This window comes from Vigna umbellata, chromosome 10 (assembly GCF_029865625.1).
Source record: "Vigna umbellata cultivar VRB3 chromosome 10, Vumbellata_1.0, whole genome shotgun sequence".
In the NCBI taxonomy this organism is placed as follows: Eukaryota; Viridiplantae; Streptophyta; class Magnoliopsida; order Fabales; family Fabaceae; genus Vigna; species Vigna umbellata.
The window spans coordinates 11248525-11263626 of NC_142174.1; the positions used below are offsets into that span (position 1 = coordinate 11248525).

The following is a 15102-nucleotide window of genomic DNA, read 5'->3' on the forward strand; positions in this document are numbered from 1 at the left end:
CCCATTTCAATGTCATTCCTACTCCCTTGAAGTGTTTCCTACACCACCAGCAACGTTGTGTATAAACGACAAAAACAAGATGACAACGGATATCCCTGTGCATGAGTTCTCTAATTTTGGTGTTTGATATTTTAATTAATGAGTTTAATGATTTACTATTTGGTTTGTTCTTACTAGTGTTGCTTAACCTGTAGTATGTCATTATGGTAACGAAAAATTATTTAATTATTTTAAACTTGATAAAAATGCCAGTACTTTTATCTTACTTTTTATTCTATTATTCCTTTTTTTTACCTGCCCTATGTTAAGAGAAATTCATTTTTATATAATACAATTCTTGTGAAAAATAATCGCAGTGAAAATAGGTAAAAGAGTGGTGTAAATAGTAAACCCATATTAGAATAGCTGACAAGTGGCCAGTTGTGAGCTCAATAATTCGAGTCCACATACTGGGCGTAACTCGATGCAGTAATGTGGATCTACCTAAGCTCATGGACAAGAATGGAGGGGGTGACTGTTAGTTTATAATTAGTTGGTAATTAGCCAGTTAATTGAGTTGTTATGTCGTTTGTTGGACACTTGAAATAAGTAAATCTTAAAATAAATGTTTGTGGAGATAAGTATATTTTAAAATAATAACTTATTTAAAAAATAATATATATACCTGAAATCCATTTACTTTATTAAAACATATATGTGGAGATATAATAGGAAGCCAACGAGTTTCCATATTTCATATTTATTCTTAAAAAAATATTTAACTCAATTCCTATATTCAACGAATATTAAATTTTTGCTTCATTTTCATTCAATGAGTATATATTTATACATATTTTTCTTTACTATTTCAATATCAATTAATCAACTTTTAAAATAATAAAAAATTACAGAAAAAATATATAATATTATTAAATATTTAATATTAAAAAAGGATATTATTATTTTTTCAATATTAAATATTTTAAAAAATTATAATTATATACATTCAAATCATGAAAATAAAAAAATTTACAAACTTTAACAAAATCTAGTTAATAAAATTTTGAAATATTTCTAAGAATATTCAAATTAAAACATATTTTAAAATATTTCTACAAATATTCAAATTAAAAATTATGATATATCTTGATCAAAATCACATAGAGAATAAATATTAAATTATTAATAATTAGAATTTAACATATATTTCATCATTTGAATTTCAATATACATTTTTTGGATGGTGACAAAAAAATTAATTACAATTATATTAAATTAGTGTATCATATTAAATAAAAATTAAATATAATTATATAAAAAGATTAAAAGAACATTTTATAATAAAAATAATCAACAAATAAAAGTATTAAAAAAGATTAAATATATGATTTTGAAACAATTTAGTAAACTATTAAATGAAATTCAGAAAACAAAACTATAATTAAGGATATAATAAAATAAAAAAATTCTTTAAAAGTTTACAAAAATTTTTAAATATCATCGTACTAAAAAAAGATTAAAATAATAAAAATTATTTTAGCAGAGAATAATAAAAGATAAATGATAATAGATTTTTCATAATAGACCAAAAATTTGTATTATTGAACACATAAGTCAATCATTCTCATATATGACAAAAAAAATACAATAAATAAAAATATTAAAATATGATGCACATAAAATATTTAATTGACACTTGAACATAGTTACACATCGATTTTAATACAAATTAAAAAAATACTTGTACTTCAAAAGTGGTGTCTGTGGTTAATACTCCGTCCTGGTCCTGGTGGAAGAGAATAGAAGCTGGGGTAACTTTCTGCGACATTTCTTCTGCGGTTCCTTTAGATTTAGTTGCATTTTTGCTCTCTGATTATGAATAGAAAACCCTAGATTCAGGGTCATAATTATTCATTTACTTATCCGATTTCGAAGGAACGCTAATCCAAAATTATAGGCAGATAAATGAGGTACATGAAGCCCTTGCAGTTGTTTCAGCATTTGAGGAATTCAACCCGAAACCAACGGGGAAGGTTGCTCGGTTTGGATGTTGGGGAGAAATATGTTGGCCTCGCTCTTTCTGACTTTGACAACAAAATTGCTTCACCTTTCAGGTTCAATTTCTTCACACTCTTACTAAAATATAAAGCTTTATTTCGTAATACTAACAGTGCATACTCTTGCAATTTGTAATGCCACAGTGTTCTCGTCAGGAATAAATCAAATATTAGTTTAATGGCTTCTGATTTTCAGAGTCTGGTGAGCTTCTTCTGTCCTCTGAATTCAAATTAAACTTATATATAGTTGTAAAGTATTTTAATTGAGTTGTTGAGGCTCTTAACATGAAAGATACCATAAGTACACGCCATTTGCACCAGCTTTACTATATTCCTCTTTCATCTGTGTCTTGACAAAATATATACACTACATACTTGAGGCACATAAGATCCTTCACCAGTTCTGCATGTTTTCTAGTTCAGTGATCATTTTCCTTTTGCCTATAAAAGAAAAATGACTATTTAATCTGTTTAGTAATGATTCTTTTTGTTATTTATGTGAGATGTCTCTTTTATCTTTGATGAATGCTAATGATATAAGATTGCCCTTTCAGGTCAACAGTAGTCGCACACAATTGTGTTATGGAAATACTTAGTGATTTCACTTGTACCATGTTCTATTTGTATGTTAGTTAGCCTGACCCTTGATTTAGTGTGCACGGGGAATGCATATGATATATTTATGTATTTATTTTTATCATTTATAGATACAACCTAGCGAATTGAACAATAATACTCGGAAGCATGTTATGATGACTTCAGCTTTCTTATATGTAGATGTCTGAATATTCCCTGAAGGGATTTGTTGTTGGCCTCCCTTTTGACAGGCATCGGGTGGCTTCTGAAGTGAGTTTCATTTCATTGATCATTCATATATTGTTCATTTTCCTGTACTCATACATTTTTTTTATAGGCTGCGCCGATGAAGATCTTAATCGATCAGCTCTGTAGAACAAAAATGCTTGAAGGAGTAAAGTATACATATTGGAATGAGTGCTTTACATCAAAGGTGGGTTGACATGATTGCTATTATGAAACTTAATGAATTTACATTTGCCCCGAGCTATTTTTTCAAAATGACTCCAACCTCTCCCTTGGTTGGTGACTACCACTGTTGAAAGAATTAAATATCTATGAAGTGTGAAGTGGATATTGTATATTGAAGTTGAACATTTCTACACGAACACAATGATTTACATGAATTCTTTTACAAAATAATGGGGTTAAATGTAAGGCGAGAAAGATTAAGGTAATGAAGGAAAGAAATTTGAAAATCTTGATTGAAATAACTGGCACGTTGTTCATAAATCTAAAGTAGAACTTTGTTTGCAGAATGTGGAATTGCTTTTAAAGCCTTTGAACTTGAATCATCCAGTACTCTCCAAGACTATTCTAGACAAGTTTGCAGCGGTCGGAATACTTCAAGTGAGTTCTTTGCGCTGCTTCTTGACATAATCTACTATTCTACTCCTCATGTTACTCATTTTGGTAAAGATAATGTGTTCTCTTCATTTGCAATTGTACTAAGGGTCTATTTGAACATGATTCTCCATAAGAAATCTTAGGAGAGAAAAGGAAAAAGGAAATGAAAATTAACTTATATAAAAGTTAAAAACAAAAATTTAGAGAAGTTATATGAAAGAGGTTCTACAAAATAGCTTATGCATAAACTAATTTTAGCTTCTGAAAAGACTCATTTTTTTTTTGTTTAATAGCCAATTTTGTCCTTAGTTTCGTTGACAAATCTCAATTTAGTCCCTCTTTATAAAAGTGTTTGAAATGAGTCCTCACTTTTAAAATTTAGAGTCAAATTAGTCCCTTCCGTTAAATATAACCAAACGGAATTAATGGAGTGATGATCTGGCTGATTACGTGTCAAAATATACTGACGTGTTCGTTAATTAGAGGAAATATAGGGTTTTATTAAGAACACCCCAAGATGTCTGCAGGGACCTAAACACTTCCAACCTATATTTTAGTCCCTTTTGCTAAACACGATTACGACACTGAGAAGGACAAGAACAAAAAGGGCCACATTCAAAAATCAAAGGCTTCCCTTTCACAAGATGTCCCTGCAGAGTGTAAGGAAAATCACCCCATTTTTCATACCACAAAAGCATCCATCACCACAACCATTCACACAGTCACAACCTGTAACATTCCCACTCTGATGAAACACAAACTTTGGAAAACTTGTCCTGGCAAGATACTCATAGTTAAGGGGATCTCGATCATCATCTATGTTGTTAAAAAGGCGAACAAGAACATTCTCCTTCTAGCTGGACATATCAACAGAAAGAAAACGAACAGTATTCGATTCCATTTCACCCCTCCTAATATTCCTAGCTTCCTTCAAAATAACACTTCCCATCTCAGCCTGCCCCTCAATCCTGGAAAGCCTAAACTTGTAAACCCCAAAACCAGATTTCCCCTTTTGAAACCAGCACTCAGTAATCTTATACACTCCATCATACACATACACCTTACCAGAAGCAGAAGCACTCCCCTCATACCTCATCCCACGAATAACCCTCACCCCCACTGGAGCTCATACTTGCAGGAAGATAATCAATGCCAGCTTGCATCTGACCGTGCAACCCAAGCGCACACAACTCCATTATGAAAAGGAACAAATCTCCCACCAAAATCCCAGGGATCGCCCCAACGATTCGCTTCTCCCGGTTCAGCCACAGTCCACGCCACCGTGAAGCATCTTCACAGGAGCACCACCTCGCGCATGCCGCGACGCAGAAGCGCCCCAATGCCTCCATTCAGCCAAGGACAACACAAAATCCAAACCAACATCACCCTCACCAAGTTCAGAACTTTCTCCACCCTTTGAAGGATTTTCAACAATGCTATCAGAATTCGACTCGGGTGACTTCAATTCAGTGAACTCACCACCCCTTTCAGCTTCCACGTACAGCATAAGCGCCTTTTTCTGCATCAATTTAAGCATGTTCAAAAACCCATTGTTCCTCGAGGGGGTCAGGCTCTACAGCAACCCAACAGCGTGACGAAATCCGGCATGACCCGAATGATTTCACTAACGGGTCGACCCGAGAGGCCCTGAATGAGCAACGCGGCGAGGCCTTTGGTGAGGACAGAGTCACAGTCAGCTTCGTAGATGACGTTGCGGTTGGGGTCGAGGTAGGCTCAGACCCAGACCTGGGAGACGCAACCTTGGACCTTGTTGCGTTGGTTTTGAAGTGGGGCTCATGGGGTTTGAGGTTTTTGCCATAGAAGAGGAGTTGTTCGTATTTGGCCTTGGGTTCACAGACGGATTGGAAAAGGTGGACGATTTCTTGGAGCTTCGAAGGAAGGTCTTCGATGGGTGGAAGGGAATTGGATGACGATGATGATGGCGGCGGCGGCGGCGGCAGCGGTGATGAGGATGGAAGTCTGTGGAAGGTGATGGATTTAGAGAAGAGAGTTTTTCTTATAGAAGAAGGGAAAGTTGGGGTTTTGGGGAAGAGGGAGAGAAGGATTGTCTTCTCTGAATCGAGATTCACACAAAGGCAAGCAAAAATTATGTAATTAAGGAACACGTCAGGACTCACATATAACACGTAACTACTAACAGCTGCTACATCATCACCCCATTAACTCCGTTTGGTTATATTTAACGGAAGGGACTAATTTGACTCAAAATTTAAAAAATGAGGATCCATTTCAAACACTTTTAAAATGAGGGATTAAATTGAGATTTGTCAACGAAACTGGGGACAAAATTGGCTATTAAACCTTTTTTTTTCTTCTTAAACTGTCTCTTCTAGATGTGCTTTTAGAAAAGCTTGTGCAAAAAGACCATAAGCATATTAAAAATGTACTAGCCAGTGAGGCCTCAAATTGATGTGTATATTTTTTCTGAAGTAGGAAATGGTTTATTTGTTTTTCTTTTACATTTATAAGCCAAATGTATGACAATGAGAGCCTTGAACCGAAAAATAAGTGATTCCTTGTCTGTAATTATCGGGCCACATCCACTAGATGGCCGTCATTTGATCTGACTATTTATGCACTATAGCACCAGTATATTTCTGTCTGGTTTTCATGGTTCGCATAGGAATTAGATTAAATTGAAAAGTAAATTTTTTTATTTGCAATTGGGCAAATGGACCCTACTTATTTACTAGGGATTCTGAAGTTCAATCTGAACCACGTAAACATCTTGTTTAGATTTTATATCATTTGAGCCTGTATGTTATGTTGAGCTATACAATTAGGTTTCTGCTTAAATTTTTTATTTTGTAGGGGTACCTGGATTTTGTCAACAGGAAAATGAAACTGACAGCAGTGGAGTGAGGAACTCTTAATTTTTTGTTACTTTTCAAGCTTGCTATGTTAGTCTCTTTTTTTTTTCCTTTACGTGATTGCTATTTCTTAAAACTAGTAACTTACTGTGGTAGCTCTCCTCCTTTTTACTTTTATGACCTTTTCTCTTTATAGGTTTCACATTATTTGATGAATTAATGCTCTTTCTACAGGTGTAGGCATGGGTCACAAATCACAACTACCTCTGAATTAAAGGTTGGTTGGGGGACAGTATAATAGATTTTAAATTTTCCTATTTTTGCATTCTCAGTTCTGAAGCTGAAATGGAATGAATCATGTCACTTTCAGTCATATTAGGATTAGTTTACAACCTTGATGAAATCGTTAGATGCTGGGCTTAGTTTATGTTTCATTATGATTTGATAAGAAGAGCGGCCACAAAATGACGACAACACTGTAGATTACATAAATTATTGGAATTAATTTGATACATTTTTCTTGCACCAAGTACTTGTATTTTTAACTTATATCACTGTTTATTAAATTGTTTTTTATTTATGAATTTGTTTATTACATTGGAGGGAAAAGTTCTAGTGGGAGATCAAACTTCTAATATCACATCATAATTTTAGACTGTACCGACTGAGATGAAAGCTCCGCGCAGGTAGATCCATTTATTCCATTGTAGATTGAGAAGATTTTGGTTAAACTATTTGAGGTGCGGGGAAAATTGGCACATTATGTATGATTTTGAAGAAAAAAAAAGAAAGCCAGAAAAAGGGCTAGCAATCCTAGAGACAACTTCTCACCATATGTAAAAGTATTAGAAAGATTCATTGTATACGCTGGTGGGAAAAATTAATTGAATTGCACTGAATTATCAATTAATTGTATTATTAATTGTATTATATTATATCAAAAGTATTGAATTGTTTTGATTAAAAATGGAATTATATCATTTTATAGTTCAGTTGAAAAAAAAATCTCTAAAGTTATAATTAAGTTAACTAGTCATTAATTTAACAGTACTTTGTTTTATAAATTTTACTTATTTGAGAGTTTCTAAAGTTGTAGTTCAGTTTTGTTGTGGTTGACTCGAGCAAACTTTGGTCATATATGACTTGGTTGAATTTGATCAATTTTCATTTGGAGTTAATTTGGTTGACTTATTTTCGAGTCAAATTTTGGTCGGGACAAATTGGACTAAATTTCGATCGTGGTTGACTCGACTGAATTTGACCAATTTTTAGGAGTTGACTAAATTTGGCTGAATTTCGATCAGGACAAACTCAATCGAGTTTAAATTTTGGTCGAGACTGACTCGATTGAGTTTCAGTTGTGGCAGTCCCACTTGATTTTCAGCCATGGCAATTCAGGTTGAATTTGACCAATTTTTGGTCAGGGCCAACTTAACCGAGTTTCGACCTTTGACATCCCGACTGAATTTGGCTGAACTTCGGTTTAGACTTGTCTTAACATTTTACCAGACTTGACCCGTCTCAACCTTTGGTCTGTCTCGACCTTTTGTCCTGCTCAATTTGTCTCAACCTTGAGCTCAGTCTGACTTATCTTGACATTTGACCTAACCTGGCCTGTCTTAACCTTGGTCTGACCTATCTTAATTTTTGGTTTGATCCATATCAAAGTTATGTTGTGTGTCAAAGTGAAAAAAAAAATGCAGTATAAATTTAAGATTCTTGAACTTAATGCATGATTGCTTAAGGACTTAAAGAATTAAAACTTGAAGGGTTATCATAGGCTCAAAGTCACTAAGAATAAGATTTGAGTAATCTTGTGAGTTTTTTTACATGAATTTGAAATTGGGATGATTGTGTATACATGAAAATGAAGTTGATGAAATATAGTCTTGACAATTGTAAATAGTTTATGTTAAATTTCTTGTTGCACACTAAATGTTTGATAAAAGCTTAAAAAGAGTTTCTTTATGATTTTTGAAATTTGTTGTCTAATTGAGTTGTAAATTGTGAGAATTGTTATGTGTTGTACAAATTCATGTGAAGAGAACATATTTATTACTTGTTACATAAATATTAATTTTGTAACAAGTGACAATATTAATTTTAAAACAAACACGATCTCCAATAAAAGAATGAGTTGAATTCCTGTTTTAAAAAAAAACTTAATCACCAATTAAACTATCTATTTCTACAAATATAACAATTACAATACATACGTCTTTAAACATTTTAAATTTCATTTTGTATGGGCGTGACCTTCCTCTTCTTTCTCCTTTTCTTCTTTACTATATTTTCATTGCTTTATCATCATAACATGATAATTTTTGTGTTTGGTGCTTCAGTAGCACACTCAAGTTTTTTTAATAGCAGCATACCACTTTCCTAAAGTAATTCATTCTCTTCGTCTCCATATTTATGTGCATGTTTTCAACCTCCTTCACCATCTCTATCTTTATCTTCTCCATCATCATAAACCTGTCATGCAATACCTTCACCGCTTCCATAATCTCGACCACCTAATTGCATTTCAAAAGGGTGTGGCACTCTTGCAGAAATCCGAAACTAGAATCGGATTCTAAGAGAGGGAATCAATTCTTGCAAAGAGAGAAAAGAGGATAATAAATTATTCTTAAAAATGAGGACCAAGAATGTAATTTAAGATGAGTTGATCTGACTCTCTTGTCTTTTTCTCTCATTTAAACTAATATACGTTGTTTCTCAATCCAGCAAATCTTTCCTCGCATTTCTTTTCAAACCACTTAGATCCAAATGGAGTTGTTCTTTACATTTCTTTCATTGATACATCAGATAAAACAATTTTAAACTTTAAACTTCAGATGCATTTGATAGCATGAACATTTTTATAAAGAGAGCAATAAGTGTGTTTAGTTTGTATTTTTCTTTAGAAAGTGGTCAGTAATTTACTCATTAAACATACCTAAATTAAAAAACATCGTTTTTTTCTTGGCCATAATTTAATTATGTATTAAAAACTCCATGTACATTATTTATCGCATGATCACTTAAAAAAATGAGAAGTGTGTTTGACTATAGTTGTTTTTGTGTCATCAAATAATAACTATTTTATAACTTCATTCATGTTTTTTCTTGATTTTGTCATTGTGTGATCAAATTTGATTTTATCATATGCCACAAGCCTCTCCAAAAATAAATAATTAAGAACAAAAATTTGAATATTATATTAAAATTATTCTGACGTATGATTATAACAAAATCAATCAAAATCATTAATTAAAACAGACTTATAAAGATAACATACTAAAATTAATAACAAACAACCTAATAACTGAAAATCATAACTAAGTACCAAACTTAGACAAAAAAAAAACTTATAAATTCGTTTCAAATTTCAAAACGTCAAATATCACACCAACAACAAAACAAAAGTTAAATTAAAAACAGCATACAGATATTTTCAAAACTCAAAATGAATCATAGCATAATCAATTTATATAATTAACACTTGAAAAACAATATAAAAAACGAACAAAGTTCACATTTTTTTTTTTAAATTTAAATAATTACACAGCGCAATTTGAAAAATACTTGTTTAAAAACTAAGATAAACTGAAAACAAAAAACTAGAATCATAGACCAAAATAAAAAACTAAAAAACATCATTAATCAAGACACAACTATTGATTTCAAATATAAGAATTGCATACATAAGAATCAATTTGCATAATAATCATTTATAAGGTAAGGTAAGCAAGAAAATTACACAACAGCTCCAAACGTGAAAAAAAAAATTATAACTAGCTCCAAACCTGAAAATTTACCAATGATTAACTTAATGTAATATTTGAGTTATAATTTTTATTTAAGATTTTGGAATATTTAGTAGAAAAATTTAATTAATATGAGACGAAGATGAATAAAAACAAGCTAGAAATATAAAATAATTTAAGAAAAATACAATTATAATTTACTACCTTTTAAAGATAATATTATCTTAGTTTAACAAGATTTGATTATGTGAGGATGTGAATAGGAAATTTAGTACTATTTACTTTAGATTTTATTTTAAATTAGTCTATAAATATGACTTTATATCCTATAAAGTGTGCACTGAAATAAATTTTTGAAAGTTGAAAATAAAGAATGCCTCCAATCAAGATATTATCATAAGATAAGGGTTGATTGAGCAGGATGAAGGGGGTGACCTGACAATTGGTTTATACGAAAAGGGTCATTTGGTCTGTATTTGGTACTTTGGTAGGCCCACACTGTCTCTCCAAATTCACACCACTATTCTCCCTTTCCCATTACTCCATTATTACTATTTTTTTTTATTTTCCTTTAAAAATTTATAATAATAAAATTGAATTTAATGCAGATAGATACAAATATTCTTTTCATTTTGATTTTCACAAAGTATTTAAGAACACTCCTCTTTAATTCAAATGCCTTCTTAACTTAATTATTTATATTATTTTTATTTTAATTTCCCATTCTCTTCTCAAGTCCCAAGTGAAGTCCCATTATTTGTCTTTTCTCTACCCGTTTCCCACCCTCACTCACACTGCATTCTTCTGTCAAAACCCTAGATTTGAAAAATCTAGGGTTTTGTTTTCGTAGCCTGTTACGCACATGATTCCGGAGCACAATCCCCACTCTGCTAGTTTCACTTTTTTCTCTTAATCTAGGCCTCTGCCTTTTTCTACATTTTCCCTCACTAACCTGTTCTGCATTTACTTTTCAAAATCTTTGAGCTTGAATCTTTGGTGTTTCTTGGCTTTAGATCTTCTTCTAGTATTCGTCGATTTAGGGTTAAAGATCTAATCTTTCCATCATTCTGGAAGCCATTTGCTTTTTAACTTGTAGAAGGGAATCTTTCTCAACCCCTGTTATTGTGTCTTTATTGGTTTCTTAGTTGAAGATAGCACCAGTGAGAGGATTTCGGGTTGAGGACACAAGATAGAGTATTATTTTTCACAATTGACGAACCTGTTGGTTAATGCATGGATGGAAGAGAAGGTATGGGTTTTCCTGGCGGCTCTGCTCCATATTACATGCAGCATAGAGGAGGGGTTAGTGGGTCTGGTCCTGGAACTGGAACGCCCTCTGGGTTCCAACCACCTTCTGGGTTCAGAGCTTTGTCTAATGTCTCATCAGGTTCTACATTCTCATTAGAAGCTAAGCCTCCGTCTCAACCTCAGCCTCAGCGGGGAGGTTTCGGTCATGGAATTAACTTAGGTTCCTCTCCTGGAATTAACTTAGGTTCCTCACCTGACGGTGGAGGCGGTGGTGGAATGTCTTCTTCTGGTGACCCTGTGAAAAAGAAAAGAGGGAGGCCAAGAAAGTATGGTCCTGATAGTGGGACTGTTTCCCTGAGACTCTCTCCCTTGTCTGCCACTGCTAATTCCACCCCAGGATCAGGCACTCCCTCAGAGAAACGGCCTAGAGGGCGCCCACCTGGAAGTGGAAGGAAGCAACAGCTTGCTAATTTAGGTACTTTTATAATTATGTTAGTTTGAAATTATAATTATAAATTCCTGTTGATTGCTTGATCTGTTGATAGAGATTCAACTTCTCAAAAGTGAAACTATCATTTGAAAGGGAAAAGTGGGGTGTTAATAATTGTTGACAAGTTTCCTAAAAGAAGTTACCTTGTTTCTTTGGCCCGAAGTTGACGGCTCGCTGACCAGTTCAATTTTTTTTCCTATTGAGGTTGTCAACTTGCTTTCAAGTTCATCCTTTTAGGGTATGCATGAAAAAAAATTAGGAACAAAAGCAGTGATATTAAATATTTTTAAGAGACTGAGTCGTGTATTTTATCTGAGAAAATTAATGGAGAAGATTATGGTAAAATATGTGTACTTGTATATAGGTTGTTAAATCTGATTTTATGCTTATTTTGGTGATTATAAAAATGGACAACTGTTAAAATTTATGATTAACATCCCAACTTTGGGCTTTTATTTTAAAGAAAGGCAGTGAGCGTGCACCCTTTTCATACTGTATTTTTCCTTACACGCTTTATTGTTTGAAGTGGCAATTTCTATTTTACTATTTTCTTTTTCTTTTATCTATTTGGAATATTTTTCTATTTTTTGCCATTGTTGTGCTTTATGTTTGTGGCGGTTTTGGCTTCCAAGTTATTGATATCTCATTACTTTTTAATTATAAATCTTTCTTCAGAAATCCCTGAATTGATAGTGATTGTAATATATGGATCTTCTGAACACTTTCAAGATATGTTGAACGGTGGAAATTAGTGTGCTTGCTTCTGCTTGAGAAAAAGACAATTTTTTTTTCTAGCTTTCTGACAGCTTTTGAAAAGAAAGTAAAAAAAGTGTTAGCAGAAAGAAGTGCCCATTGTTATAATTTCTGATGTTCAACTTATGTGCGGGTTCTCAAGCACATGGTTTACAGAAGCAACATCGTGATTCTAATTTTGTTCTTATGGTGATTGCAAGATTCAAATTGCTGGTCTAGTTTCATTCTAAAGAATTCAGAAACCATGAAAATCTGAACATTTAGTATTGAGCTACCCTTTCCTCTCTGATGAAATTGTTTATTTTCTATTATTTTAATGGTTAGTAGTAATTGAAAATGCCAAGTTTATCTTTTTTTCCATGAAATTTGTAAACTTTTACGGTGATATTATTTCTCTCTTCCTAGGTGAATGGATGAACAGTTCTGCAGGACTAGCCTTTTCACCTCATGTTATCACTGTTGGAGTTGGGGAGGTATTTCACAAGAGCTATAGTTTCCTATAGTTTGTTTATTTCTCTTACTGTCTTTTGAAATCATAAATATATAAATGTTTAAGCTCACGTTGGATATTTCAAATTCGAAAAGCTCCTAAATAATTGTTTACGTCAACATGATGAAAATATGATTTCCCAACCAAAAAAGATGTCTTCCATGATTTGAGAGATGTTGTAATTAGTTGTATGTACTTCATGTACTCATTCAGAAATGATCAAAAGTAGTTTAGATCTGGTATTTTGTTTTTTTAATTTTAGAGTGCTTCTCTGCTATTGTTCATAATATTGATATACTGTTCATGGATGGTCAATTGCAATCATTGAGTGCACCCAACGATTTAATAGTCATGTAGTCTGGGATTGTCAATGGCGTATAAACTGAAGCATCACACATCAATGTGGTTACTGATTGGATATAAAACTGATGATATTTAATGGATCTATCTAATTTTAATTTCAGCTGAAGTAATCGGTACATTTACTTTTTTTCATCATGTTGTAAACCTTCAACATGGTTATTTATAATTGTACATTAATTTAAATGTTACTTGATTGTAGACTTTCTTTGTTTCAGGATATTGTAGCAAAGTTATTCTCATTTTCACAGCAGAGGCCAAGGGCTTTGTGCATCTTAACTGGAACTGGTACTGTTTCTTCTGTCACTCTGCGCCAGCCAGCTTCTACTACCATCAGTGCTTCTTATGAGGTTAAAGAACTGAACACTGCATACCTCGACTATTAGAAATTTTAATCATAAATATCCTTCATCTCTATCTCCTCTGCGTGGTTCTAACTTAGTGACAAGTTATCATGTAGCAAGTTGGTTAAGTTATAGTTCTGTGCTGTCCAAGAAAAGGGGTAAATGGTAGCAATTCTGGTATTGCAATCAAAATTCAGCTTTATGCAACGGCTAATGAGATTGAGTACTGTTTAAAGTGAATTAGGTTTCTGTTCTTATCATGATGCAATAGCAATAGTAAACATTTTTTTTATCTTGTACGGTTTACAGGGCCGATTTCAAATATTATGCTTGTCTGGTTCTTACTTGGTCGCTGAAGAAGGTGGACCACGCAGTAGAACAGGTGGCATGAGTGTTTCCCTTTCTAGTCCCGATGGTCATATTATTGGTGGTGGTGTTGCCAGCCTTATAGCTGCAAGCCCAGTCCAGGTATATTCTTAATTGCCCAAACTCTATTTCTTGTACTTATGCGCGCTGTATGTTCATTCAAGATGTTAAAACAATTAGTTCAGCAACTAGAAGGTATTCTGAATGGGGTGGAAGCAGTGTTTAAGCCTAATAATGATTTACGTTCTTGTGCATCTGTACATGCGTTAGATACTAACCTTTTCCCAAACATTGAGAATTTGAGACTTCGCTTGGTGCAGGTGGTAGTGTGCAGTTTTGTATATGCAGGCTCTAAGCCAAAGACTAAACAAGTGACCACTGCTACAAAAGATAACAATTCTGAACCTCAGAGTAGTGACAAGTTAGCTTCTCCAGCCAGTGCTCCTCCTAATCAAAACTACTCTTCTCCTGCCCCAGGCATGTGGCCTGCTCAATCAAGGCCGTTAGAGGTGAAAAGTGCACATCCACACACTGGTATTGACTTGACGCGTGGGTGAACAACATTTATTACTTTACAAGACATTGCAGTTTTGTATAGAAATCTCTTGTTGTAAATGAACCGAATTTGTGAGCATTGTGACTCTTGCTATCCCCGTTTATGGGTGACAAGTTCTTGCTAACCTATGCTGTAACCAATGGATTTCGGGGTCAAGTAAGACTCTTGACTTAAGAAAAAACTGTTTGGTGAAGTGAAAAGCAAAATATCAGGATCAAGTTGAAAGCTTGTGCTAATCAATTAATTAACACTTCAAGAATATCACTTTGATGTTAATAGCCTTGCTCCAATGCCACCTCAGTTCTCATTTTTTTTACTTTTTCGGTTTCCAATGCATTAACTCATTACTATTTTCTATTTATTATTAATTCGTCTCAACCACTTGGGGGTAATAATATATCATCAGGTATTCTATTATGGTCTACGATTAATATTAGATTATTTATGAAGAATGTGC

General features: G+C 33.2%; 2 protein-coding genes and 1 pseudogene across 11 annotated transcripts; 2 read left to right on the forward strand and 1 right to left on the reverse strand.

The window, feature by feature from the left end:
- Positions 1–1702: 1702 nt before the first annotated feature.
- LOC124830503 (Polynucleotidyl transferase, ribonuclease H-like superfamily protein) lies at positions 1703–7256 on the forward strand. Of its 10 annotated transcripts, none has more exons than XR_015782670.1 (9): positions 1703–1790; positions 1937–2093; positions 2181–2238; positions 2814–2882; positions 2950–3045; positions 3369–3461; positions 6291–6379; positions 6524–6566; positions 6893–7256. XR_015782670.1 is itself a non-coding variant. In XM_088100800.1 (9 exons), the coding sequence occupies exons 2-9, from the start codon at positions 1945–1947 to the stop codon at positions 6935–6937; spliced, it is 600 nt and encodes a 199-aa protein (XP_087956926.1). In that variant the 5' UTR covers positions 1703–1790; positions 1937–1944; the 3' UTR covers positions 6938–7256. The 10 variants fall into 10 exon arrangements, 6 of the variants coding, with proteins under 6 accessions (XP_087956926.1, XP_047160202.1, XP_047160200.1 ...); XR_015782668.1 differs by having other exon boundaries at positions 6900–7256; XR_007028191.2 differs by having other exon boundaries at positions 6944–7256.
- LOC148191902 (sufE-like protein 1, chloroplastic/mitochondrial pseudogene) lies at positions 3468–5638 on the reverse strand (annotated as a pseudogene).
- A 3505-nt stretch (positions 7257–10761) lies between the features above and the next one.
- Positions 10762–14870, forward strand: LOC124830505 (AT hook motif DNA-binding family protein). The gene is made up of 5 exons (XM_047304250.2): positions 10762–11761; positions 12935–13002; positions 13598–13729; positions 14033–14191; positions 14410–14870. The coding sequence occupies exons 1-5, from the start codon at positions 11272–11274 to the stop codon at positions 14644–14646; spliced, it is 1086 nt and encodes a 361-aa protein (XP_047160206.1). The 5' UTR covers positions 10762–11271; the 3' UTR covers positions 14647–14870.
- The last annotated feature ends 232 nt before the right edge of the window (positions 14871–15102 follow it).